The sequence below is a fragment of the Microchirus variegatus genome, assembly GCF_963457635.1.
Source record: "Microchirus variegatus genome assembly, chromosome: 6".
Classification (NCBI taxonomy): Eukaryota; Metazoa; Chordata; class Actinopteri; order Pleuronectiformes; family Soleidae; genus Microchirus; species Microchirus variegatus.
Window position 1 is genome coordinate 14,306,534 of NC_139807.1, and position 27,927 is coordinate 14,334,460.

At 41.4% G+C, this 27,927-nt stretch overlaps 3 protein-coding genes across 4 annotated transcripts; all 3 read right to left on the minus strand.

Moving 5' to 3' along the window:
- Positions 1-692: 692 nt before the first annotated feature.
- c1qtnf2 (C1q and TNF related 2) lies at positions 693-3,230 on the minus strand. Its single transcript, XM_083891338.1, has 3 exons — positions 3,136-3,230; positions 2,552-2,815; positions 693-1,660 (listed from the first exon to the last, which is right to left on the minus strand). The coding sequence occupies exons 1-3, from the start codon at positions 3,161-3,163 to the stop codon at positions 1,020-1,022; spliced, it is 933 nt and encodes a 310-aa protein (XP_083747464.1). The 5' UTR covers positions 3,164-3,230; the 3' UTR covers positions 693-1,019.
- A 645-nt stretch (positions 3,231-3,875) lies between these two features.
- On the minus strand, positions 3,876-10,330 carry slu7 (SLU7 homolog, splicing factor). 2 transcript variants are annotated; one of them, XM_083891074.1, is made up of 15 exons: positions 10,219-10,330; positions 9,483-9,639; positions 8,662-8,815; positions 8,495-8,575; positions 8,204-8,368; positions 7,865-7,930; positions 7,631-7,762; positions 7,374-7,471; positions 7,221-7,288; positions 6,031-6,170; positions 5,247-5,408; positions 5,048-5,149; positions 4,863-4,940; positions 4,510-4,632; positions 3,876-4,415 (listed from the first exon to the last, which is right to left on the minus strand). In XM_083891074.1, the coding sequence occupies exons 2-15, from the start codon at positions 9,629-9,631 to the stop codon at positions 4,236-4,238; spliced, it is 1,698 nt and encodes a 565-aa protein (XP_083747200.1). In that variant the 5' UTR covers positions 9,632-9,639; positions 10,219-10,330; the 3' UTR covers positions 3,876-4,235. The 2 variants fall into 2 exon arrangements, with proteins under 2 accessions (XP_083747200.1, XP_083747199.1); XM_083891073.1 differs by having other exon boundaries at positions 9,483-9,651.
- Positions 10,331-11,831: 1,501 nt separating this feature from the next.
- nsd1a (nuclear receptor binding SET domain protein 1a) lies at positions 11,832-26,638 on the minus strand (the record flags this gene model as incomplete). Its single annotated transcript, XM_083890785.1, has 22 exons — positions 11,832-13,180; positions 13,517-13,724; positions 14,268-14,374; positions 14,481-14,622; positions 15,373-15,489; positions 15,571-15,840; positions 16,346-16,458; positions 16,558-16,763; positions 16,861-17,017; positions 18,468-18,647; positions 19,998-20,198; positions 20,295-20,418; positions 20,515-20,607; positions 20,705-20,926; positions 21,026-21,085; positions 21,170-21,273; positions 21,854-22,073; positions 22,537-22,661; positions 22,757-24,605; positions 25,251-25,423; positions 25,504-25,645; positions 25,790-26,638. 22 exons carry the CDS (start codon positions 26,636-26,638, stop codon positions 12,339-12,341), a joined length of 6,504 nt encoding a protein of 2,167 aa, XP_083746911.1. The 3' UTR covers positions 11,832-12,338.
- Positions 26,639-27,927: the final 1,289 nt, after the last annotated feature.

The following is a 27,927-nucleotide window of genomic DNA, read 5'->3' on the forward strand; positions in this document are numbered from 1 at the left end:
CCTCCACAGTTTGAAATTCCCAATCACATTCTGAAGTCTGAAATCACAATTTGACACAGATCAAAGTTGCCCTTCATTCTCATTCCGCTATTCCTTCTTTTTCTTCTAATCATTTCCAGCAGGCTGCACACACTGAAAGGTGTAATGCTGCCCTCCACAGTTCAAGGTTCTTCATCACAGCTCATCTCATCCTCTCATCTCCTCAGCCTCATCCTCTTCTTCTTTACTCTGTCCCAAGAATGAGGAAACACTAGCAGAGATGATTATCCTAACAGTGTTTCCAAGAGCAGCACATTCATTAATTCATAGGAGCATCTGCAACAATATTTCCCCCGTCTTAAGATGTTTCACTGGCTTAAGTTCAAGAAAAATTCAACCCTGCATTTAAAAAAATAACTCAAATGGTTTTATTTAGCGTGTGCTTTGGATTCATATTAAAATACCTGATGGAAAATTGATGTTTTGATATTTTACTCCATATAACAAAGAAATCATTAATTTCCAGCTTTGACAAACACTGATCAATGTTTTTTAACGTTTTCTGACATTTTATGGACCAAACAATAGCTCGATTAATCGAGAAATTAATCGACAGATTAACCGATTATGAAAATGATCATTAGTTGTAGCTCTAATCAGGACATAACAGCACAATACAATTCTCTCTGTAACGTGTCCATTTCTCCCATTAATGTACTGGTTTAAATTAATTGAGATTATTTAAACTAAATTTCTTGTAATCCAGAAAATGGCTGATGAGCACGGGGGGTGACACAATACTGTTATTGAGTTCAGTTTTATATAATAACAACTTGGCTGCCTCACTGCTCCCATAAATAAAAAAAACAAAAAAACAAAGTAAATGTCAATAATTCTGGCAGTTCTTGGATTAATTATCTAAAAAAAAAATTTCTAGAAGTGTGACAGAGCGTTGTGCTTTCTCTATTTGATTTTCTTCAGTCATTGACTGCCCCCTAGTGTCAGAACTTGTTCACCAGCAGGACTCAAATGTTGCAGCATTAACTGTCATCCTTATCATTTGCTTTCCTGTCAGCCTCGTTGAGAAAGTCCTGGTCAGCATAGATAAGGAAGCCAGTGAAGGTGCTGTCTGTCCAGAACGGGTCAAAGAAGAGTCCGTTCTGTCCAGAATAAAAGATCTGCAGCCAGACCTGGTCTCCCCGCTGCAGTTGGAGAACTGTAGAGCCAGATGCCACATCGTGGTTTCCTGTGTTTGCGTCAAATGTCTTGATCTTGTACTGTCCATTGTGCACCAGCCCGATGGCCAGGTGCTTACTTGCAAGAGTGATGTCATAGGAGAAATAGTAGACTCCAGGAATAACGCACACAAACTTCCCACTGCTGGCATTGTAGTGATTCCCCTCATTCAACAGGATCCGGCTGAAGCGGATGGGCATTTTCTCTTTGGGGTAGCTCTGTGTCATCGCCACAGAGAAGGCAGAACGGGCTGCACTGCCACAGTTGCAGCCTCCAGGAGCCCCTTCCTGTCCCCCATCACCCCCCTCTCCCTTTGGGCCCCGTTTCCCAGCTAATCCTGGAATCCCACGCAGGCCCTTCAGGCACCGAGGTCCAGCCTTGCCGATAACTCCTTCACGGCCTTTTATCCCAGGCTTCCCATAGCTCCCACTCCTTCCTGGATTACCTGATATCAGTGAGAAAATAACAACAGTACTAATCTCATTGTTTCAAAAGAACAACAAAAACTAAACAAAGCATAGGCTGGTGGAAGTGTTGCTTTACATTAAATCACTTTTAAGATCTAGTGTGTAACATTTAGCAGGATTTATGAGCAGAAAGTCAAAATAATATCTATAAACATATTTGTACGAGTGTATAATCTCTATTATAATAATATGAGCGTTATATTATGTACTATAGGCAAGGGCCTTGCTTTACAGAGGCATTTTACATTTTTCCGCTTCCGTGTTCCAACAGCAGCCTGAAATGACAAACATTTCACATTTTCAATAAGACGATTACTATGCAAATGAGGAAAAATTACACCCTTTCTGGCACCTTGGTTACTTGATGCCTTTAGGAAAGAGAGTGGTGAGAGGAAGAGTCCTCTGTTCTAATCTGTGTTTAGATCTTGTGTCGCCCGACAACATTCCCACACTGTGCACAGGAAGTGGTTTGTTTTACGTCACGACGGACGGAGACAACAGCAACATGGCGCTAGTAAAGCAAGACGGCAGTTTTTGCTCAGGCGAAACGCGGACATTGCAAGGCAACATTTGTGATTACAACTTCCGATATCGATATAAAATGAAGGCATTTAAATTTCAGAGTTGTCAGAGAACAGCCGAGCACTGCTGTATCCAGGAAGTAAGTGTGGATATAATAAATCCCCCATTCCCAAACACATATACAACACTGGGATTCTGACATATAGGATGACGTACAGATGTGAGTTCTGCTGGACAACTACCAGGTTTGTCTCAGTAAGACAAGCACACCAGCATATAAAAGAAAGTGTAAGAACTAATTCAAACATTATGAATGTAAAAAAAAAAAAGATTGTGAAGATGACCACCTCTATTTCCCTTCTCTCCCTTCTCTCCATCCTTTCCGTCTGGGCCATCCATCCCCGGCGGCCCCATGGGTCCCATGGCCCCTGGTGATCCGGGGACTCCTGGGTTCCCCGCAGGCCCCTCTGGACCGGGCAGACTGCAGACCAGCTGAGATGAGTGGATCGTGATGTTGCGTCCTTTCTTAAGCGAGGAATTTGTTCCTTGTGACTGGGGGTCGACGACGGACAACAACCAGCACAGCACACACATCTGGAGCATGACGGTCACTGTGGAGTCACAACAGGAAGAGACACATTAACTGTCCACAACAACAATAATACATTTGATTTGATGCATTTGTCTCGTCATAGAAATGGTTAAAAACGGCACTGTACAGAGCATGCACTCTATCTATAGCTGTAATCCAGTTTACAGACATGTAATGTACATGCAGACAACGATCTTAACAGAGAAGTCTCTTCATGCTTCTTGCGTGCATACAAAAAAATGGACTTGCTTGTTATGCATGGGTTACAAAAGGCAAAGAATGTAGCTCGCAGCAAGTTAGCACAGGGAGGGCACTGGACATAAACGCGGATGAACTCACCAGTAGAAAAATGATAACTGACGAACATGTTTCAGTACCAGTCTAAGTCCTTTTTTCTGCGGGTGAGAGCAGGTTCTCTCCTACATGATTATCCAATAATCGGTGAGATAACGCTCCAGGAGAAGCATAGCAGAGAAATGTGAATCACAGTTCATAACATCCGCCCTGTTTCAGCAAGTACTCTGCCAAAACATACTTTCACCATGATGTCATTCTATTCAAGTCAGTGCAGTAGTTATATCGTGGAGCTGAAGCTGTGACGCGCCATTTGTTGGGAAAACGGGATGTTACATCAGAGGCATAAAGAAACGTTATAGGACAACTAAGTAAGTGCAACATTAAGCATGGTGATGTGCAGCAGGGTACACAATCTTATTGTGACTATGACAAAATGTGTTAGCGTTTATCCCAGCGATTTGAAGCAGAGACGGTAAAAGTGTTCCAGCTGTTGGGTGAGGCAGTGCTCTGTACCGTATTCACCATGGGAACAACAATTACATAAGTAGCTGCTGCTATCCGAGACAAAATAAAGACAAAAAAGTACTACAATTGATTCATTTGGGTAGAATAAGAAAAAGAAATGTATTAGCTATGACAAGAGGATTAAAAAAAACAAATACAAAAATGTATTGATCTAAAAATAACAATAAATGCCAAGGGACATACTTTGAAAACGAATACTGGCAGTTGTTTAGCACACTGTCCCCGTAAAACAAAATCCATTTTCATGACACAATACAGTCAGACAAATACATTTTATTTACAAAATGCATTACTTTCGGTAAAAGTACTTCCTGAAACTACTGTTAAGACAGAAAGCAGCTCGGTTTAAAAACCAAAATGTGTCTGAAACTGAAATCGTCATTATCACAGTTTTTTTTATGTGGGACAGGATCAGCACACATCATTCTGTCCTCTGCTGTGTCAACTGGTGGCACCAGAAAAAAGAAAAACAATACCAAACAAAACATGTTTTTTCTGTATCATTTTGCAGCAAGCTCCTGCTCTAAATTTACAAGATGACACTTTAAGGAGTCCAATAACTTTTTTTTTCCACAGAGCAACGGCCCTCGTTTTGTCTGTCAGGAGAGTTAAGGTGGTTACTGTCCCAGGAAGGAAGCCATGGGATCATCTGCTCTGCAGCGTTTCATGCGGAAAGCCTCCATCTCCTCCTCTGTGGGCGCCTTTACTTCCTGCAGGCTGCTGTATGGCCTTTTCCTCTCATCCAGCTGCATGATTGTGTCTACGTGCTTTACCCATTTGTCCTCTGCTTCAAGGGCCTGAGACACAAAAGCAGGTTGGAGTTCAATCACAGAAATTAACCAAAGCAGAGGTAAGGACACATGAACAAAAACTCATTTTTTTTATTTTTACCTTCTTCAGCTTCTCCTTCTTCTTCTCTTCATCCTCTGAATCACTGTTGTCAGAGTTGAGCTTTTTGTTCTTCTTGCCCTTCTTTTTCTTCTTCTTCTTCTCTTTCAACTTGTCACGATGCATCTAGTGAAAGAAAATATGCATAATGAGAACAAATAATGAGATCTATGTTTAAAAGTGAAAAAAACAAAAAACAATTATGGTACAGAAGCAGTGGGCAGCATGTATTTGCATCCAGGGAGAAATTGGGAATTGGGTGCCTTGCTCAGGGAACCAGCAACCCTCCAGTTTGAGCCCAATCTCTTTCCCATGTGCTGTCCTTAACATCAGTAACTTTATCCAGCGTGACTTACCTCAAGCAGTGACTTCGGCTCTTCTTCCTCCTGTGGCTCAGTGAGTCCTTCTTCAAAAGGTACACAGTCTGTGTTGTTCTGTAGTTATTTAAAAGAAAATGTGTCAGTTAAAACAGATGTTATGAAAAATAAACAAGGGTGTAGTTTAGTTTTATTCCATGCATTATACAGAAATCAGCACTCACTATTACAACTCCAGTCTCTCCTGTGCAGTAACTCTGTTTGACCATGGAATGGCAGCACTTGTATCCCCAGAAGCCATCCTTCCAGTAAGAGCCCCAGATACACTTGAAAGATACAACAACAAAAGATCGTCTTTAGAATACACAATGAAATAAAATCTGTAAAATCATTAAGAGCCACGGGCTGTTCTGCTGTTCTCACAGTGTGGTTGTTGTTGAGCACGTCCTCCTCATACTTGGAGCGAGCGACAGCCTTCTCAAGTCCCTTAAGCACCGCACCGTGACGAGAGTACTCGACGTAGTCCTCGGTCTGGGCCAACAGCAGCTCCCGTGGTGGAGCATTTAAGTGTTCTTGACCTCCATACTGATTGTCACACACAACAGAACAAACACAGTTAGTACTTAATATTTATAGGCCACTATAAAACAGTTGCACTCAAAGAAACATAATGAAATATTTGGTTATTCCAGCACAAAAATCCTAGATGAAAGCGAGATACATCAGATGTTATTTACAGCTTGTACAGCCAAACAATTAGAATATTTTATAAATGTGTCAAATCAGACAATGTTACTGGTGCAATGACCCAATCACAAAATCATGTTTTTAAAGTCCAGTGTGTAAAAATATTTGTTGGCAGAAATTCAATATACTATCCACAATGCAGTGTTTGACAGCTTAAATAAACTGCTTGGTTGACATAGCCTTAATAAGCTTTTTATATAGTGAAGGCCGCCATCTTGAGCTAACATGTTTCTTCACCAGCCTAAACAGACAACCCAGAGTGTGTATTTTCTGTTTTGAAGCATTAGCTTGCAACACACAGGAAGAAGAACTACCATGGCCACCACAATTACCTGACACACTTGGGAAAGGGAGGGGTAAGTAGAGAAGTGCTCAGCTTATTACACTCTGCAGACTCACCATTAGATGGAAGTAATTCGAACACACTAGATCTTTAAAATGGAAGATGTCAAGTATTTACCTTCTCTAAAATGCTCTCCCGTTGCTCATCTTTAAAGTCCTCCTTCTTGACCTTGAAGGACCGATGGAGCAGCTCCAGCTTGGTGGGGTCTGCCTGCAGATGTACTTCTGAGCCTCTCTCATAGGCCTCCCAGGCAAACACTGTCACAAGGTTAAGCATCGACAATCATTATAGGGAACATGACGGGGCAGATGTTGACTCACTGTCCTATCCAATGTGTGATAGCAAAGTATGTAATTATCAATCTTTTCATCGCCTCTACGTGTATGACTTATAAGAAAAGAAAGAGCCTGTCTGTCTAACCTCATTTAATAAAAATGAATGGGCATGCATGTAAAAAAAAAAACATATTTTTAATATTGAAATAATTTTATGAAATTTCACTTTCATAATCATGCAAACTGTGCATGTTTCAGAGCAATTAACTCAAGCACACAGGCACCAGTGGCAAATTAACTTACTGAATGACGTGCGTCTGCCACTCTGGTTTTCCTAACAGTTTTCTAAAGAACTCTTTTTACCCCACTGCCATCAGAATCCTGAACAGCTGAGCAGGACTACAATTGACACTTTAAACCTGACACATGTCACTTTAAATCTGTTGCACAACATCTTGCAAAACCAGTGTGCACTTTATGTACAGTTTTTCTTACTCATGCACATGTTTATACTTATTTCATGCATATATATTATTTTAGTTTTTTTGGTAATATTTATTTACTATTTTTTTTCTTATGTATATTATACTTTTTAAAACATTTCTTTCATCTTTATGCTGGTATTTTTGAGTGGACAGCAAAGTAAGAATTTCATTGTACAGGAAACGTGTTTCTTTACTGTGCATATGACAATAAACACTTTGAATCTTGAATGAATTAACTTAAAAATATATAAATCTTTAAGTTGATGGAGCATAAAATTGGTGTCAATTGTCATACTAGTCCGAATTTCAAAATGTTGTTGTCCCCATTGTCTTGTATAAGTCGGGAGTGGGAAATGTGGTGTATATGCAGATCATATTGTTATCTACAGATCTGACCTTTTGCAAAATATTGATACAATCATTAAATGCTCCTCATATTTAGCAGTTAGCAGCAACAATATACTTTGGGGTTATGGTATTTTTTCGTAAGCTCAAAGTAATATTCCACATATTCCAATATACGAAGTAAAATATCTCAATGACTTACACTGTGTTTGAGCCATAGTGATTGTGGCTCCAGAATAGCGAACAAAGTTGTCTCCAGCATAGCCCACTCTGTCAGACAAAACAGTAAAAAAAAAATTTAAGATGTTGACTGAAGAGAAATGAGTTTGCAGGAAGTAGTCAAGCAGGAACGTACTCATCAGGGTTCATGCCAGTGTTGTAGTATGGGTTCTCTCTCATAGCTCGGGTCTTTGGATCGTAGTAGGCAGAGTTTGGATCCAGATTCCTCAGATACTATGAGAGTAAGATGTTTGGACAGGTGAAATAATCTCTCAACATGTAAATCAGCAGCTTTAACAGTGAACATTAAAGGCAATGTAATGTTAGAAAAGGTTTGAATGAAATAGATAAAGAAAAAAAATCAACAGGCCTGGACAGACGTGTGTCTCTTACTTTGGCTGTGTCTTCTCGGATACGGAGATTCCTGACAGTGATTCTTCTCTTGGAGTCAAAGTTCTGACCAGGCATGTCAATGTCATCTGCATATTTATCTTCATCCTCATCCTCACTGTTATGTTCATACTCCTGCAGAAGAACGATTCAAATGATTTGATGTTAATTCTGTAGACAGGAGTTCAACTGCAATCTGTTAAATTAGACATCTATAAATCTCTGTAAATAACTTACAGTTTTGTCAAGTTTACCAGAGGCCAACTCATCCTGAAGTTTCTGTGCTTTCAGAGTTCTTTTGGCCTGAGAGACGGAGACAAATACAAAGTTAGATATCATGTCAGATATTAATTTCAATCAACAAAACATATTAAAAAAAAAGTGAGTTGTTTTATACACCTTGCTTGACCATTATTATATATTATAAGAAAATAAAGAGCCTGTCTGTCTAACCTCATTTAATAAAAATGAATGGGCATGCATGTAAAAAAAACAACAACATATTTTTAATATTGAAATAATTGGAGACTGTAATTGGAAGATAGCCTTCCCACATTGAATTTACCAGCTACTCACCAAGTCAACTTTGGCATACTCCTCTACTATGCGGTGGTGTTCCTCAGGGTCATACCCGTTCCAGCGATCTCGCTTCCCATCGTAATCTAGGTCAAGATTGATCTGACAATGTTCATCTGGAGCTATGCTTGTGCCTGTGTACCTGGCCCCAACCTTCCTGGGCCTCTGATGAGACAAATGTAAAGGTCAGAGTTTATAATTTAAGTATATAGATACAACAGTTTACTAAGGTACCAATTAAAAATGACCGGAAGTCAATCTCAAAAGAAAGACTGCTTTATTAAGTCTTACCTCTAAGCAGTCCTTCCTCTTGTGTGTCAAAGCACCACAGTTTTCACAAGCCCCCTTACGAAATTTAGTGGTAACAGAATTCTGTGTGGAGACAAAAATTAAGCTATTAAATGAAAAACTGAGTTGATACAGCTACATGAAAGCAGTATATTTACACTCGTACTCACCTCCTGTACTCCTCTCTTATACCACTCTCCAATGGATGAATATTGACTCTCCTCTTCCTCCTGTGGTCGTTGATGTTTCAGTGTGGGTCGTTTAGATGGGTCTATGTACCATGGCACTGATGAAATATACTGTGGAATGTGAGGATTGATGTCTCTGGAGAAAAGAAGCAGCAGGACAAATAGTTCACATTACCAAACAGTAGCTTCATTGGTAATATAATGTGAAATGTACATGACACAACCAAAACTCTTCTGATGACCAACTGTACGCTCTACGCTGCCAAATGTGTTTTAGGAAGAAATTTTGTCAAGCCTATGGATTATATGTTAAATCAAGGTTTTGAGTCTGAGCAAGGCAACTTAAAGAGACTATTTAAAGGGGTTCAGTTCATTTGAAGAATGTCCTACTGGCTTTCATGCACTCAGAAAAAAAACAGCTGAGCCCCATCATCCAGACAACACAACAATCAAGCAGCACATCTACTGCAAGGGAGAAACAGTGCTTATTTTCTCTGTTGTGATTATTTTTCTGCTCTTTTAATGTCAGATCCACCTCCTAACACTGACAGCAGCTCTGAAACACAGGGGCATATTCAGCAATATGACAATACTTTTAACATTCAACCAAGTGATATATAACCCATAAATGTTTTACGAAACAAATATGCCACCGTTATTTTGAATTTGAATTTGAATGACTTTATTCCTCCCCCGGGGGGGAAACACACCTATAATCACCTGTTATCACCTATAACTTTACACTGTTGGGTGAAAGATACAAATGAAAATTGTTGCCAATATGTATCTGAATAGGTACTTACTTTCCCTCTTCATCCACCTCAGCTGGAGCGTTTCCCAGCTTCCTCTGCTCCTCCAGCTCCTTCTTCTTCCTCCAGTCCTCCCTGGTCATTTTCTTGGGCTCATCCAGGCCCACGATGCCCTCTGTGCTTACAGTGGCCTCCTCATTCATGACTGAACCTTGGAAAAAATCTGTTGGCACAGAAAAATGGGTGAGATACAGCACCAGGAAAAGGCCACCCTTCGACTTGCTCGCGTCAACCCAACATCATGTGTACGTTAATTCCAACTAGAATGTTTAGAAAGTTGTGGATGCGGGGTCCTTTGATCCGTGTGCGATTCACTTTGCATGTCTTTACTCAACCTTCTCTGCTAAATTCCCAAATTGAAAATGTTAAATATTTCAGCGTATAAAACAGTAAAAAAAAAAAAAATGTTGAAAAAACAACATGTCATTATAGAGCCAAGGGATTTGGTGTCATTCTGGGTAACATTGGTAAAAAAAAGTGGATGGGAGTGAAACCGGCGGAAACTGTGATAAAGTGACACACTGTGAAAGGAGAAAAACAATGGTTGGTAATGCTTGACAGTATTCATTATTTAAAAAAGGAATACATGTATTATGCGACCTAGTAGGCGGAGAGGGTTTTTAGAACAGAAGCTAGCCATCAGCGTTAAGCTAACAATGCTACTGGGTAAAACGTGGACAATTAGTTTTATTTCTGGCAGCAATCGACATAATTAAAACAAAATGTTTACCTTAGTGGAAAGAATAAATATCACGTCGGCTGAAGTTCCGATGCAAACAGCAAAACCTTTCTGGTTAACTCGTTGTTTTGAGTGTTTTGGCTAATGCGTCATCTCGACGTCGCCATTTTAGACTAACACATACGTCACTTCCGTTCTTCTGTTGTGTTTCAGTCGTGACAATCGGAGCTTGCGACACCTAGAGGAGGCAGCTATGCCACAGGTATTCACACCAGGGGTCCGTTCACAACATGAATCGTGCCACGTGCAAGTTTGTGCATTATATAACGCGTCTGACTATTTTTTTATTACCAATTCTATGACACTTAATATTAATTTTAAGAAAGTAAACAAAGAAATGTATGCCCCCTAATGGCACAGGGGGGTTTAATGGGACTTGGCCCATCAGTGGTGTGTTCCTTTTTATACTTTTGCTATACATTGCAGTTTGATTTATCACATTTTACAACCTTAAACATAACCAGAATTCAATGCAAAAAAAACACCCAAGGACATTATTAATGTAAAACAAAAGGGTTGTTTACATTTCCTTCATTCAGGCCTGGTAAATGTTTAGATGTATGACTTTATGCTCAAATAAACTGCAGTGACAAACCTTCAAATGACATATTTCAAAACACACCAAAAAGGTCAAGGGAAACTACACAAAGAAAACCAAACAAACCATTATTTTCAGAATCGATTAATCTGTCAATTATTTTCCTAAACCTGGAAATGATGATGATCTGAAGAGTCGTTTTGTCCACAAACCAAAATGATTCACTTTTAATGATTTCTTTGCTATATGAGCAAAGAAACCAGAAAAAATTAAAATTGAAGCAGCTGAAAACTTCACTTCAGCTGAAAAAAACAGAAAACTTCAAAATATAACTTATAATTATAATATAAAAAATACATTCCAATTTTCAAAATAGTTAATTTAGTAATCGATTAATAATCTATGAATAGTTGCAGCCCTACAAACAATAATGGAACCATGAGTTTTGTACTTCCCATCTCCAGACCGCTCATACAGCTCAATATCTTATTAAACGCACACACGACAGCAGGACTGCCATTTTATACAATGTGACATTTTAAAAACAACAAAATACTGGATACCAAGATTAAGTACTTAGATTTTATTCTAATTAATATCATGGAACAGCAGTGATGAGCATGTTTTGCCATTATTCCTGTATCTGATCCTGAGTTCTGCCATACCTGAATGGAGAGGGAGGAAAAAAAGGACATGATAGATTGTGGGTTACACAGTGGTACAGTGGTTAGTATTGTTGCCACATGGCAAAGAGGTCACTGGATCAACCAAGGCCTTTCTGTGTGGAGTTTCCATGTTCTCCCTGTGTGTGTGTGTGAGGGTTTTCTCCAGGTACTCTGGCTTCCTCCCAGTCCAAAAACATGCAGAATGGGTTCATTGGACATCCTTAACTGACCGTAGGGGTCGAGTGTTTGAGAGTGAGTGGTCGTCTGTCTCTGTGTGTACCCTGTCTTTCACCCTATTGTCAGCTGGGATGAGCTCCAGCCGTGACCCTCATGTGGAATATAAAGCAGTAGACAATGAATGAAAAACAGGCTATAAATCAATATTAATAGTTTTCCGTCTTTACAATAAAATTTTTTAGTCTCGATGACTCCAGTGGGTTTATTTTTGTTTTTTTCTCAGACACAGCAAACACGTACTGTTGTGTCTTACTGTAACATGAACCAGTGAGAACTCTATTTTTTCTTATCACTTGTATTAAAAAGACAAGGTTAAGACAGCAACAACAACATAATATGCCCTTATGGAGACAGTTTGGTCAGGTCTTTTTCTTACATTACAAACATTTTTTTTTAAAAAAGGCCAAAAAAAATGTAAACAATATTGAGAGAAAGAACAAAAAGATGATAACAGCACCAGACACGAATGGACACATCGAACGAAGTATAAAGAGCCATAGCACCAGAACACATCCCCACTGTCAGTCCAGCCGTGGATGAAAAGGCCATGTAGACAATACTGTCTTCACCAGAGCGAAGACAGTATTGCGTTCAAATCGGTACCAACTATTTTGTCCTCTGGATGACTACTGAGAGTTTGTGTTGAGGAGTTAAGGGATGGACAGACCGAGTCATTTGACATCATCTTCCACTCTACCCCAGTCCTCTGAGTCCTCTCCGTCCACTTCACCATCCTCACCATCTTCATCCCCATAATCCCCCCAAGTGTCATACACACTCCCTCCTTCATCCTCATCCTCCTCCCCCTCCCCATTTTCTTCCTGCTGGTCACTTCCATAAAGTGGCTCCTCCTCTTCTTCTTCTTCATCTTCCACTATCTGCATCTCCTCCATTTCATCCTCTTCTGCTGCTTCTTCTTCGTCGTCGTCGTCATCATCATCATCATCATTGTCATCATCGTCATCTTCCACCTCTTCTTCTTCTAACCCGCACACCTCACCATCTTCCACCTCACCATCCTCCCTCTCATCCTTGGAGGAGGTGGTGGTGGAAAATGACTTGCCTTCAGTTCTGTCTGTGAGGTACGACCTTAACTTGGAGGGGATGAAGCTTGAGGTAGCGGTCTTTGTGTTGATGTAGAGACGAGGAGGAGGCTCATGCTTTCCCCGCGCAGCCGGGCTGGCAGGGGAAGAGATGACGGCGGCAGAAGAAGAAGAAGAAGAAGAACCGTCTTCTCTTCTGGAGTCTGGGACCAGCGGGGGAGTGGTGGGCGCAGTCAGGGCCCCGGGCCTCACAGAGGTCTTGTTGGGCACGTATTCACGAATCTCCCCTGGCTCCAGTGGGTCGGGCCCACAGGGATCATGTTCGCTGCAGGACAATTTGCCGTCCAGCTTGGAAATGAAGAGCGTGCCTTCACGATGCTCCTTACAGTAAGAGCTGGGACACATCTCACAGAATGAAGCTGCCTCTTTTCCACAGACGTCACACTGGTGCCACGGACACTCCCAACGCCCTGGAGACAGGATTAGAGTCATTAGTTTGTGTTAAGTTAAAGGCCACAAACAAGGTAGACAATACTGAGCTACAAAGAGGGTTTTACATCATTGGAGAAATGTCAGCGTTAGGGTCAGGTCTTTTAATTGTGTGAAATAAAAACATTGCTTAGAGTTTTTCTTAAAAGCCATACAAAGCCTATGAAAGTTAAAATCAGCCTACAGATGATTTAAAAAATAAAAAATATCCTTAAATAAACCAGAAAATCCCTGGTGGTAATTTTTTTAATGAAAGAGACCCGACCCCTGACACCTCACTAACTACAGTTCAGTTAAATAATACACAACATGCATACAATACTTGCCTGCCGGCCTCTTAGCCAAGTTGAGACAATCAGCGTGATAGACCTTCGGACAGCCTGGTCTCTTACAGGACACTATCTGACCCCCGTCACCACAGCTGAAGCATTCGTCTTCTCTTTCCTTTTTCACTTCTTGCTTGGCCTTCCTCCTCATGTAGCCTCTTCTTTTCCCTTCCTTCAGTTTCTCCGACGGCGGCTGGTTCTGGACAAGAAGACGGAAAGGGAAGTTAACGCAGCAGCACATCTTTCAAGGTGTGATTTCAGGTCATTTCTACCAGAAATCCCAAGAGGACAGAGAAAACTGTTGGCCAACACTTTTCAATTCCTTTTGCCCCAGTTGTCGATTATTCAAGTAAAAAAAAAAAAAGTTGATTGTTTCCAAAACCTCAACATAATGATGTTATCATGTCTTGTTTTGTCCTCAAAAAAGTTATTCACTTTTAATGAATTTTCTTGTTATATGAAGCAAAGAAACCAGGAAATATTCAGTAACTGATGATAATCAATTATTCATTCAAGCCACCATTTAAAAGCATAAATGAACAAGCAGATGGAAGGATATAATGATTCGCATGATAACTAAAAAGAGCTAGACAGAGTATAGTGAGTGGTTACCAGGGAGACAAATTTAGTTTTGTCAAGTGACAATTTTCATAAGTGTGGAGAGTATAGTAATATAATAATAATATAAACCAGGCTAAGGTGTGTCGATAAAACACTAAAACACTCAAATTCATTATTTTACCTTTGGCCGGACACCAAGGAAACCGCTGCAGTTGGGTGCTCCACATTTACAGGCAGTTTTCCCATTGCCAAGACACTCCAGGTTGTAGTTGAAAGTCAGTTCCACACCTAAATTACATTATGTTACATTAGTTGTACGTTGGTCTCAGGTGTGCAGATTTGAAATTATTGAAACAAACTGAATTGTTATCGTTTTGGAGGCGGTCACTCAAACCTTGTGGAATGTCTTGTAGAGCAAACAGTCCCACCCTGGTGTCCCCGTTCACAGTCCATTTTTGGGTTTCACAGTTCGGCTGGCAACTGTGGTTCATGAAGCGAGCCTGGTTCCCCTTTGGGCCGGCATCAATGATGCGGTCCTGACAGAAAAGGAGCATTATAATAAAAACATGAAGCAGCACCAAGTAGTTGACGGGCAAACTTTACCACATTAAAGTAGACATATTATAGCCTATTTCTCCAAGTTAACCTAGTTCCCTGGTGTCCTAATGAACGCATCTGTGACATGCTTTGGTCAAAATACCATAAGGATGAAGCACCACAGCAGTTCAATCACCCTGCCAAAACAGTCCTGTTCAGAACAGTCAGTTTTGAGTGTCTGTCTCTTTAAATGCAAATGAGACACAGGAAACTACTTCAGTGTCACTGAGGCTCCGGCAGCTAACAGCAGTTAGCATTTGGAAAAGTGATCATTTGCCGACTCTAGCCGGCACATTGCTGTCGTATATAACATGTATCCACTGGACAGATAAATCCTCGGAGGCTGGAAGTTTGTGTAGAACTCTGTGCTGCACTGTGCAGCCAAGAATAGAACAGTTTGCGGATTCCGCTCTTCTGGATACTATTGCCTCTCGCCTGCACTCTCACATTTTTTAGGGAGCTCCGCGAGACAACAATTCCAGGAATGTCTCATTGTGACGTAGCAATGAGTGCAGAAGTCAACATGAGTGTTTTATCTCATGTACTTAGACTGAAGAGAACCACAAAAACAAACATTGCCTACTCATAGGGCCAAATATAATTATTAACATTATTAAAAAAAGTTGATTTTGCATAATATGTCTCCTTTAAAACCTAACAATGTTTGCAGCTATCTTACTAAGACTTACCTTGTCCAGTGTAAGCATGTAGAAGTTACAGATGTCATTCTCCTGCGCGTGTTTGATCCTGGCTCGACATTCTTCTTCATCGATCACCTCTCCTACGTATTCACTCACAAAGGCTCCCTAAATAGCAACATTATGAGAAAAGATATTAGCAAGAGGATGACGCGGATGAAAATGCGTCCGAAATTCTTTCCAACTAACCTTCTTAATGTCCGACACACCACGTAGACCCCAGCCGCGCGACAGAGTCCTGAAAATCTCCACAACCGTGTACTGGCGCTTTGTGAAGGTTTGGTTTTGACATCGCTCGCCTGCCACGCACACCTGAGGGTGGCACTCGTACATCAGCATGCGGTTGATGCATTCCGAATCGATGCCGCACGGGTTCTCGTCAGAGGCCTTACAGTTGCATCGTGGGATTTCGGACAGGTCAGCTGTGATGATCTGCACCTTCCCGATTGGCCGGTTTACCTAATAGGGAAAGCATGGCATCGATTATTGTGGCACAACATAAGCCTGGAGAAGAAGTACACTTTATTAGGCACACCTGTTTAACTGAAGAAAATATTCACATTTAACAAGCTAAAAGAATCAAAAATCTTGTTTTAATCATAAAAAAAACAAACCGATTGTCAAAATAGTTGACGATTAATTTAGTGATCGATTAATAATCGATTAATTGTTTCAGCTCGAGGCTGCTGTGAGTATTTTAGAAACTGCCGATCTACTGAGATCTTTGCCTACAACCACCTTAAATGTTTACAAAGAATGGCAGTGACCAGCACTTCTCTGGACGAGAAACCCATTGTAAACGCCAGAGGTCAGACAAGAATAGACAAGACTCAAATAACCACTTGTTACAACCAAGGTATGTAGTAGACCATCTCTAAAACACACAACACGTTAACACGTGAAGAAGATGCCAGGTGTCCTAAGGTGTGTACCTAATAATGTGCTCATTGAGTGTGTTGGGTACCTTAACATGCTTGTACGGAGGAGGTTTCTTGTCGTTCTTTCTGTCCTCCTGAAGCTGCCTCATTTCCTTTTCTGCCTGCAGCGCTTTGAACCTCTCAGCTGCTTCAGTCAGAGCTGTGGTGACAGACAGACATGGTTCCTTTCTCAGATAAGAACAGCATATACTCATATAAAACAAGACTTAAAAAAAAAGCAGTCAACTTGGCCACGTACCGTTTTTGTAAACTGCATCGGCGCCCTTTCCCATTTTCTCGATGTTGTGAGTGTCCCCCTCCATGTACGGGAAGACCCTGGCCTGATAAGTCCACACAAAGTCTTTGGAGCCAAAGAATTGCACTGGGAACTCTCCCACCTCATGTTTCATCCTCAAGATGTTATTTGGAACATCTTTGTTCAGACAGACTTCTGCTGGCCACCACCTGAAGAGTTAGTCGAGGTTTCAAAAATGATTATATCAATATACAGTACATACATAGGTTCATAAAGCATTGATTGAAGCGTCTGTTGTGCCCTCACCTGTAACGTCCCCATTTCACCCACAGGATGTCCTTAATGCGAGGCCTCTTCCCAGCTTTGCAGTCATTGCAGAACCAGCTGCCTTGGGGCATTTCCATATTCAAACATTCCCTGTGGAAAGCAGCAGGACAGGCTTCACAGCACAACAGACTGCCCCCTGCAAACATCACAGCAAACATGCTAGTTAGTTAGCCATGGGAAAACATTTTACTGATTCGGTGTATTGACCCTGTAAATGTATTCTGATTATATTAGTCTACTTATTTCAGAAAGCTTTAAGAAAATGGTTAAATAGTATGATCCAAATTAGCTTTAGAGCCATATTCATTAAGAATTATATATATATATATATATATACTGTATGAGATCGTCATATTAAAACTGTTGATTTGGGGCAGAATGACAGCACTGTATGTACATTTAAAACGACTGCAACTGCCTTAAGAAGGTGTATCATCACTAACTAGGGCTGAAACGATCATTACTAAATTACACATCAACTATTTTGATAATTGATTATTTGCTTTGAGAATTTTCTAAAGAATTAAAACCAGTTTCTGTGATTTTTCAGCTTCTTAAATGTGAATATTGTCTAGTTTCTTTGCTCCATATAACTAAAACTGAATCATTGAATTGTTTGTGGATAAAAACAATTTCATTGGTTCACAGGTTTGACAAACACTGATCAATAGTTCGATCAACAGTAAGACATTTTATGGACCAAAGGAATACATGATTAAGCGAGAAAATAATCAACACATTAATTAATTAATTAATAATTACCAACTGTACAATGAAAAGGACTAGCTGTGGGGTAGCAAAACACAGTATGAGAAGCAATGTCGTGGTTACTCCTTATTGGACAATTCAAGGAATGTAAATCACCATGAGTCAAAAACCAATCGACAATGACAAAAATTATCACTTTTGCCTTTGACTCAATACCAGCAAAGAATGCCAATGAGTTAAAACATTGGTATAAAGTGAAATGATGTGTGTATTACAAAAACTTTCCTTAAGGTATTTCATTTAAAAGCAAGGAATTTATTTTATCGTAACACCAGATTCATGTCCCATTTACTGACATCTATGAAATGAGGATGACTGGAAATTCAAATTATCTACGAAACATTGAACAATTTACATTGTACTTTTTTTTTTTTTTAAAGGGATCTCGACTGGTTGAATATTTGTTCTATACAGTTAATTTCCACATTAAAAGCACTGGAGACACTCGTGTTCTGTTCTCTACAGACAGGAAATGTGAAGAACAGCGCGCAGATCACGCCTCACATTTAAGAGCTGCCAGGCCATTCAGTCAGGAAGTAATACAAACAATACTTTGTGCTCCATTAAAATCCGTTTATCGATTAAACCTCCAACAGAGACAGATGTTGTGAGTGATGATCAAAGTATGGAGTCAGAACGACTTAATCGAAGGGTTAATTAATTGAATTTCAATAAGGGCCTTTAATGGATTGTGATAACATGATCTACTGATTCCTAATGATATAATGTGATGTTTCTATGGATGCACACATGATCAGTTATTTATGTTTTAACATCAGGTTAAAAATGATTTTTTTTTAAAAAGAGAACAGACTCGCCTTCAGAGCAGACAAAGCACCAGCTCACGTTGATGTGCTCGTGGTTCTTGCAACCTTTGCGAGGTGTGAAGTGGTTTGGACAGAGAAAGCTGTTGTTTGCCAGCACCAGGCTTCCTGCTGCCATGCAGTTATCGTTGGTATGATAAGCCACCGGGCAGCGCACGCATCGAGCCAGTCGACCTGCAATCACGACACAGAGGAGACACACAAACGTGTGTTAACCTGTGTACGGAGTGAAGTTTGTAACAGTAACCCCACAACACAGTCATTTTTACACTACAAATACTGAGTCGCTTTCACCTGGATTTTACACTTCAACTGTCAGGAGAGAGAGAGAGGAGAAATGATTCAAATGTGTCAGGTTTAATTTAGGATTATGAATGTACTGTGCCTGAGCAGCAACTGATTTATGAAGTCAGATCAAATGGCCACAATCCAAGACACACACACTGTTTGAATTACAGCGCCAGGAGCTGAATTGAATTTAACTGAAAAGACGCCGAACAGTTTTCACTGACATTTTTTTTAATTTTTTATTCGGATTGGTTTTGAAAGTCTGGACAGCGAAGGAAACCACATGAGATCTTGACTTTTCAAATCTGATTCGAACCACATTTCAAGGGCGGGTTTGAACAACGTGAACAAGAAGCACAGGAGTGCAGCGACACTCGCTGAACAGCAAAACCAGCACAGAACAGAACATATCAGCCTGCACTGTGACTTTGAAGGGTCATTTGTTTGGAGAATGAGATGATGCACCACCAATTTTGTTTAAAAGCCATTCCACAAACATGGATATATCTTTACTGTAACCAAACAACCCTGGACATATACTGGTCATGTCTGGACACACAAATCCAACTTGATCACTTGCAGTTAACAGTGGGGACAGTCTGTCTAAAAAGTATGATTGTGAGCAAAGTAAAAATTTGCTCACAATCATATTAAAGCCACTTTAACTTTGATATTAAATATATAATATATAAACACCGTGAGCATCTTCTGCCTCGATGAAATCTTTCAATCGAAAAGAAAAGTTATGAGTAGAGCTTTGGTGGCAGAACGTGAGTAGTCGTTATCCATTAGTGACATATTAACACATTACTAATTAACCAGAGTGTTGTCTATTGTTTGTTCATTATAGAGTCAGTAAAGCGCATGACGCCAAATAAAAATTTAACTGTCCATTACTTTGAAAGGAAATATGACAGGAATCTTTGAACAATAAAACAGTCTAAGTACAACTTTTGAAACGACTGGGAACATTCCACACCTTACACGGTGAGCTCAGAGGAAACAAACGTCAATTTTCTTATTCAGACTAAAAAAGAACACTGTAAATAACTGTGCTGTAGTGAATCCTTTAACTACGTTTTTAAAGGTGAACTGGCTTGTGATTACAAAACAAATGAATGCCAGACCAAGTTTGGGTGGAACTTTGGGTTGGGCTGTCTTATTAACCATTTAGTACATAAAACCATTGGGATGTTGTCGTTCTGATCTGTGTGGATCATTTCCAACATAACTTACCCTTGGAGCTGCACGCATTGAGAGGATTGGTGATGTGGCAGGCCAGACAAACGTGCAGAGGGCAGCGGAAGCCTTTGTTGTGTGTCTGTGTCGGCGAGTAGGCCAGTATGCAGTCGGTATGGTAGAACTTGCCGCACAGTGGTATCATGCAGCGCTTTACCCCACTGCCAGACTCATTACATACAAAGCATGTGTGGACACCTGCAAGGAACACAGAGAAATCGGCATTTCGAAACTCAACCATGAATTCAACCAGTTACAGATCAGACTGGAGCGTCCACATCTGGGCGTACTCACCCGTCTTGCATTCATGACAGACGAATTTTCCCCTGGGAGCCACCGACAGGCCAATACACTGCAAATGAAAGGCTCCATAACAGTGGCCATCGCACACCAGCAGGTCTCCCGACCTCTCGCACACCTGCACAAACAGCCACCAACGTACAGAATAAGAGCCTCTGATAAATATGTACGAAAACAAACAGGAAGCAAACATTCATTTTCCAGATGATCTCACCTGACAAACGTTTTCCTTTAAGGACGTCGCTCCTCCTTTCCCCTTCACGTCCATGTGGGATGTGAGGCTGTCATTCAAAGCAGCAGATTGAGCCTGTGGAGATGAAGAAAGAGCAGTCGTTGTAACCCAGGCTGAAGGAGGTAGGTCATACAGGTTCTTTCTCCTCTTGGACACAAGACAACATGCACACCTCGTGTTTGCGAGTTGACGTTCCAGTGTGTATGTTTGGTTTCTCCTCAGAGCTGCACGCCTCCACCTTGGTCTCCTGCTTGGGGGTCTTGCATCCATGAGGGCTGGGAGGTCTCTTTGGAGAGAGGCCACTGAGGACATCTTTGTTCTCTGAATGCTGGGAGGCAGCAGGAGCGGCAGAGGAAGTCTTGGGCACAGGCTTCTCTTTCTTTACAGATTCAACCTGTCCAATGTGGGATTGTTTAGACAATTAAATAAGGTATAATCAGTGTAATAACATCTTACTGTGTGTGGAATGTAGTAGAAATAGCTATTTAGGAACCTGAGTTCTCTTGACTAACACCTTCACCTCTGAGGTAATTCCACTGTAACACTTTGGTTCCTAAAAAACAAACACAAAACAAACAGCAAAAATAAATACATTGATTTTATACACTTGTTCACTGGCATCTCAGTCCTAACATACCTTCTTTTTCACAGGAGGAACAGATACTTCTTCTAAAGCACACTCCAGAATCTTGTGCGACAGCTTCCTTGGCCTTTTTCTTTCTTGAGCCAGTAAACCCATGTCTGAGGTGAATAAAAGAGAATTCAAGAACTGCATTACATATCCAAAAGTTAAGATACCATCTCCACCAGAACAACGTTTGTTTTAAAAATACTTCTGAACAAAGCAAAAAAGAGTATTTTTTTAAACCCTGCAGCAAGACGGATGTTTCTGGGTTCAATATTTCCCCCCGTTGCACCTAGCTGCACAGTTTCAGCTCAGTTCTGAACTGTACACAGATAAATAAATGTTGTGAAGGGTCTCAAAATAACTGGTAAAATAACCAGGTATGGCACCTAAAAGGTGAATCTAGACACACTGCTGTCTGTTAACTAATCAACAGAGACTCATCACTCACAACAACAGGAATTAAAATAGGGTAATTTGTGTGTTGTTGTTTTTAAAGAAATTATGTTAGCCCACAACAGTGTTTACTGTGCCACTTAATTTAATAAACTGGCAGGCTACACTGAGTCACATTGGTATGATGTCATATTTACATAGTTAACATAGCGAGCCTAACACCATCCACCGACACAGGCCACAATAAAAATGCAAGCCAGAAAAAGGTTTATGATAGTCCATGAAAACCAATGGTTTTACCAGATTCAGGAGGTAGATCAGTTTCTTCTGCCGTCTCTTTGTCACTGGTGGGTTGTGTTGTGGCTGGGGATCTTAAAAATGCTGGAGGTGGAAGCTCATCCTGACATGGACTCTGTTCAAGCTGTTCTGGTGCCTCCGTGGGCTCCGCAGAGGAAGAGGCTGAGGTAACAATTTCAGGTGAAGAACTGAGATCGTGGAGCGCTGCCATCTCGGAGGTCTCCTGCGTAAACACGAGCAAATGAAGCACAGTTGTACGTCAAATACGCTCAATGCACAACAGCGCTACACTAAGCTGTATGTTGATGCTAATATCAAATAAGCCAATCACTTTGCAGCACCTCAAAGCATTTGGACATGGTCAACAAGAAGTGATCGGGAAACCGAGCGTCACAATGAGCAAGAAGAGCGATGTAAATGACTTTGAATGCGTCATGGCTGACTGTGCCAGACAGGGCTGGTCTGAATATTTCAGAAACTGTTTATCTACCGGTCATTTCCCTACACAAAAATCTCTAGGGTTCACTTCACAGAGAATTGTCCAAAAACAAGCCAGACTGGTTTGAAACTTGGCCTAGAGCAGCAGAAGTGTTCTGTGTACCTAATAAAGTGTATATACATTACATGACTTTGGATCAAATATTCTCAGAAACATAGTACACTCTGTGTTACACTCTGTAACTTACCATTTTGGAAGATTCTAAGCTGTGTTTTCTGGATTTATTTTTTGAGGCAAATATTTGATCGTACTCCTCAGCTGACTCCAGGAGCCTTTTCGATGGTTTCCGGGAACGTCTGTTCTCTGAATTCCCTGAATGAACACACATGACATGATGTACATGGCACTTTTTTTCTAATTTTACCATGTCAGTGAACAAACTGCATGAAGAAGATCGTGTGTCTTACCGGCTGAGTTGTTTGTCTCTAGGAGGTGCAGGTCAGCCTCTTCCTGCTTCAGGACTCTGAGATCTGGTGAAGCTGGTGAGGCGTAAGACCCATTCATATCTGCAGACACCTTACTCATAACCTCACACTTATTTTCCACAGCTTTCTCAATGGCCTGCCAGCGCTTCTTTGGAGCCACTGAGCGTTCGGACTTCTTGTCGAGGTAGCTAGCCAGGGGTTCAGCAGTAACGGGGGGACCGGATCCAGGTTCGGCTAAGTCAGCATGGCCACTAACAAACTCCCTGCCATAAGCAAAGTCAGCCAAGTCTGAAGACAGCACGGGTACGCTGGATTTCAGTTTGGCTGGGAGCTTTTGTTTTCTACGCTGTTTGTCTGAGCTCGCGACCCGAGAGTGAACAGGAAAGTCTCGACAGTGGTAGGTGTCTGCCGTCATAATTGCTTTAGTCCTATTCTTGGTTTTCACCGCTGTGTTGTAGGGTGCTTTGGAATTTCCAAACCGGCCATTTTCTGTTTTTATCCCAGGAGTGGAACCATCAGAAGACCCCGGCAGCAGCCCGCCACCTGTCGCAGTAGGGATGACCAAGGGTTCCTCCTTGATCAGTACCGGTGATGGCGGGACAGTCAAGGGTTTCCCTTCTTTTGCTCTTGTGTCATGTATGTCTTTGAGCAGCATCAGGAAAGTACTGAATTTATAGTTGGAATCAGGTCGAAATACAGTGTGCTCAGAGTCGCTGCTGTCCTCAGTCTCCAGAGACTTAAACAAGAGTTCCTTGACATCCTGAAAAGCATCCATCGGAGACAAAGACAACGGTGGGGACGAAGAGGAGGACAGATCCACAACGTTTTCTGTCTTGATTTCAACAGGCTGCACAGTGGGCACACTTGCGTCTGCACACCGTGACTTTTTCAATGAGCCATTACAAATGAGTTTCTTATCAGGCTTCCTGGCACGCCTCTTTGGACACCAGTGGTGTTCCGTGGAGGAGGATGCACTGCTGAGGTGTTCCCTGTTAAAGGACATTTCAGTTGGGTTGGCTGCATTAGAAGGTATACGATTAAGGCAAACATCATCGGGGGCATCTGTTGAGATTTGGCCTGGAGCCAGTGCATCTTTGAGATCGGTCTCTTCCTCTGCTTTCATGGCCCTGGTCATAAGACCACTGCTGGCAGGAAGAGTCATAGAGTGCTTTTCAGGTGAATTAGATGACTGTTCTTTACAGATCCTCAAACTTTGTTCTGAATTTATATCTTTATGTGTCAATTTGTTTGTTGCAATGCTATTAGCCGAATCTGTACTCCGGTTTGCCTTCTCAGTAAACTTTGCTTTAGCCGTCGTCGAACCCTGTTCTTTTCCAACCAATCTGTCGACATCCTGTACTGGAGACACTGCAGTGCGTTTAGGACGATGAAGCATTGGAACTGAATCCAGGTCAGCATAAGGGGAGTCCTTTGGCTCTTCTTTCAGTGCATGCGTTTTTGAACAAACCTGGCCCACTGTGTTTAAGACAGTGGATGTTTCCGTCGACCCACCGACTATATGCCCAAATATGTCCGACAAACATTTCTTCTTTCTCTTGCAAACTTTGCTCTTACTGGCCTGAAAGGTGGAGGCTTTTAGGAGATTGTGTTCCTTTTCACCGGGCGGCATATTTGGTGATGGAGTTTGGACAGGGACCACAGAGAAGGAGGGGGTCTCATGTGGCTTTTCAGCAGGCGGTGGACTGGGTACACGCTCCTCTCCATTAGAGGACACTGAAAGCACACTTTCATTATTCCTTAAGCGACGAGGGAGATGGTACTCTGCTTCTGCCACACCGACTTTCCATGCCGTCAGTAAACTTTTGGGTATCTGCCAAGACAAAAAAAATATATTTAAAAATAATGTTCACGTTAAGTTAAAGTAGACATGTTATAGCCTATTTCTCCAAGTTAACCTAGTTCCCTGGTGTCCTAATGAACATGTCTGTGACATGCTTTGGTCAAAATACCATAAGGATGAAGCACCACAGCAGTTCAATCACCCTGCCTAAACAGCCCTGTTCAGAACGCTCGCTTTTGAGTGCCTGTTTCTTTAAATGCAAACAGGAAACTATGTCAGCGTCACTGAGGCTCCGGCAGCTAACAGCAGTTAGCATTTGGAAAAGCGATCATTTGCCGACTCGAGCCGGCACATTGCCGTCATATATAAAATGTATCCACTGGACACGTAAATCCTCTGAGGTTGGAAGTTTGCGTAGAACTCTGTGCTGCACTAAGCAGCCAAGAATAGAACACTTGACAGACTTCCGCTCTTCCGGATACTACGTAGCAATGAGTGCGGAAGTCAACATCGCATGTTTTATCTCCTGTACTAAGACACAAAAACATGACAGTCATATTTTTTCACACTTTTCCTACTCATAGGGCCTCCAGAGTCTGAAATAATAAGTATTAATAATTAAAAGGTGATTTAATACGTCTCCTTTAACTTCTTGAATCCATTTAATACACTTACTGTATACTTGTAGTTTTTCTCCTTCTGCTTCCCTCTCCTCCTCAGCACAGGTAAGTCTTCAAACTGATGACCTCCTTCAAAAGGAAGCACAGCACTCGCAGGGACCCAGGCACGTTCTACAATCTCCCCTATCGTCTGTAGGAAATACATCCGACAAGGACGGGGACTGGGGACTGGAAGAAAGCAAGAACAGTTAACCACTGGAATTCCTTTGATTGATAATCCACAGCTAGGTAAATAAATCAAACCTCACCTTTCATCTTAGTGTGTGCCCCCTTGTTTGAATCGCAGGTTACATGGCACGGCCACCAGGGCCTCCTGTTGAATTTTGCCCAAACTATGTCTCCTTCCAAGAATTTTACTGTAGGAAGTGCCTTTTTCTTTGGGCTGTTGGACTAAACAGGACAATAAAAAGTGTGTAAAACTGTTACAGGTAAATGTACTAATACAACAAATTGTCATTTTGATGCACTGACACAGATATTTACATGCAAATCCAAAACTTTCTAAAGTTAGTAACCCAGATGTGTGAGACTCACGTTAGAGCTGGTGCCAGCTGGAGAAAGAAGCACAGGGTCAACAGGAGAGGCCAGTTCAGAATCACTGTCTGACTCCTCACTGAAGCTCCACCCATCTCTCATAGTAATTTCTGGCAGTGCGCTGGGGCTTAGTGTAGGGTTGAGTTCAGATATAGTTTTGGACATCAGATTTAAAACAGTATTAGGTTTGTATGTTCTTCTGTCCACCCCGGAATCACACGGGATCTTTCTGTCACCAACAGTACATTCCTGACTTTTTTTTTGCGAGTGATGAAAAGGCATCAGGTCGTCACTACTGCTCTGATCGCCCTCCTCGTCCTCCTCCTTAATGCCACTGCTGTCAAAGAGCGTGGACTCGAAATGCAGGTATCCATTGGGGATGGGAGAACAGTGTTCCAAGCTGTCAGGACTCCGCGGTGAGAAACCATTTCTCCTGACGCCCTGCAATGTCTCAAAAGGCTCCATATCCTCATTGTCCGGGGAAGGAGGCAGCTGGACTGAAGGTGCCTCAAACTCATCATCGTCACTGATCGGACTGGCACAGTGAAAGCGGTTCCTCAGATGGACGTCCCGGTCTCGGTCAGGCCTGTTGACCACAGGGTCCAGGTCCTGCAGCCTCCTCAGGGGGTTGTAGCAGTGAGTCCGGTCGGTCTGATTGTATCCCAGTGAAGCAGGCTGTTTGAGACTGGAGGACGGCAGCTGCACAGCTGATGGTTGATCCGATACACGCTTCACAACGCCACACTGGTTTCCGTAGGAAGTGCTCACGAGGCCATTGCGGGGCCTCAGCTCTGGCTGGCCTGAACCAAACACTGAGCCCCTAACAGGCGGTCTGTACGACTGATTCATGTTGTCATGGCTATATCCTGTCCAATAGAAGAGAGGCAGGTTTAGAAAGGGGAAATGTGCCAGATAGGTTCCATTATAATGCACATTACAATGTGGTGTGTTGACTATCACAGAAAATACAGAAAAAAGTTGCAATCACATCCAGTCTGATAGATGAGGGACACTTTAGATTAGGGAACACATATTCACCATTAACTAGGTGATTACTAACATGTATAAGTAGCATACTAGCCCTTTATTAGTAATCATTAAGCACGTATTAACACCTTATTCTACATCTATTACGACATGAATTAAGATTTTTCCTACATATGGTGTAAATGTGTGCTTCATATTTACGAATAAAGGGCTAGTATGCTACTTTTATGCATGTTAGTAAGCACCTAGTTAATAGTGAATATGTGTTCCCTAATCTAGTCTTACCGCAACTATTAAAGGGTTCTTTCATAAAACCTAGGTAGCAGATTCAGGTGGGATTTTCCTGTTATCCTAGTTTAAATAATAGACTCTGCTTTTTACAGAGTGGCAGTTGCATACACGTTTCCATGGAGATTTATTCTGTGCAGCTAGTCCTGGTGTCCCATTCATGATATTAAAAAGCCCCACTTATGCTCATACAACTCCACTGTTGATGCTGTTGTTGTTGTCTGTAAGCATGCGTCATCTCTATCTGAAAATCTACCTCATGTTTTGATATGGAAATCTGTTCACGAGAACGATCCGTAACTCATTTTCGAATCAACATCGCAATTTGAAACAAAGCACAACGGCTGCAATGTATCGCTTCTGCCAAGGAGGCAGCGTTTTGGCCGCGTGTGTCAGTCCGTTTGCCTGTTAGTCAGCAGCATAATTCAAAAAGTCAAGGACAGGTTTTGATTAAATTTACTGGGACTGTAGTTTATGCCTCCAAAGAAGAATTTACTAGATGTTGGTGGTGGTCCAGACTCAGATCACTACTTGAGTGTGTTGAAACAGAGCAGCCTTGGCACTGACTGCGAACTCTAGTTGTTTAAATTGTGATTATACCATGATCTAATACTATATTTAAAGGTGCATTATGTAATAAATCTAAAGCAACTGGCCATAAAATACTCCTTACATGTCACAGAGACTCAGGAATAATGTTCATATAACAAACTGAACTCACCAACATCAACAGTACAGCCAAAATATTTGCATTAAAAAAATATTTTTTTCAGACTGCAAATCATGTTTATGATTTGAAATCATGTTTTGGCATGTGGCGCCACCTACCGCCGTCTACCAATCATTGCAGTCAGTCGAGTCTC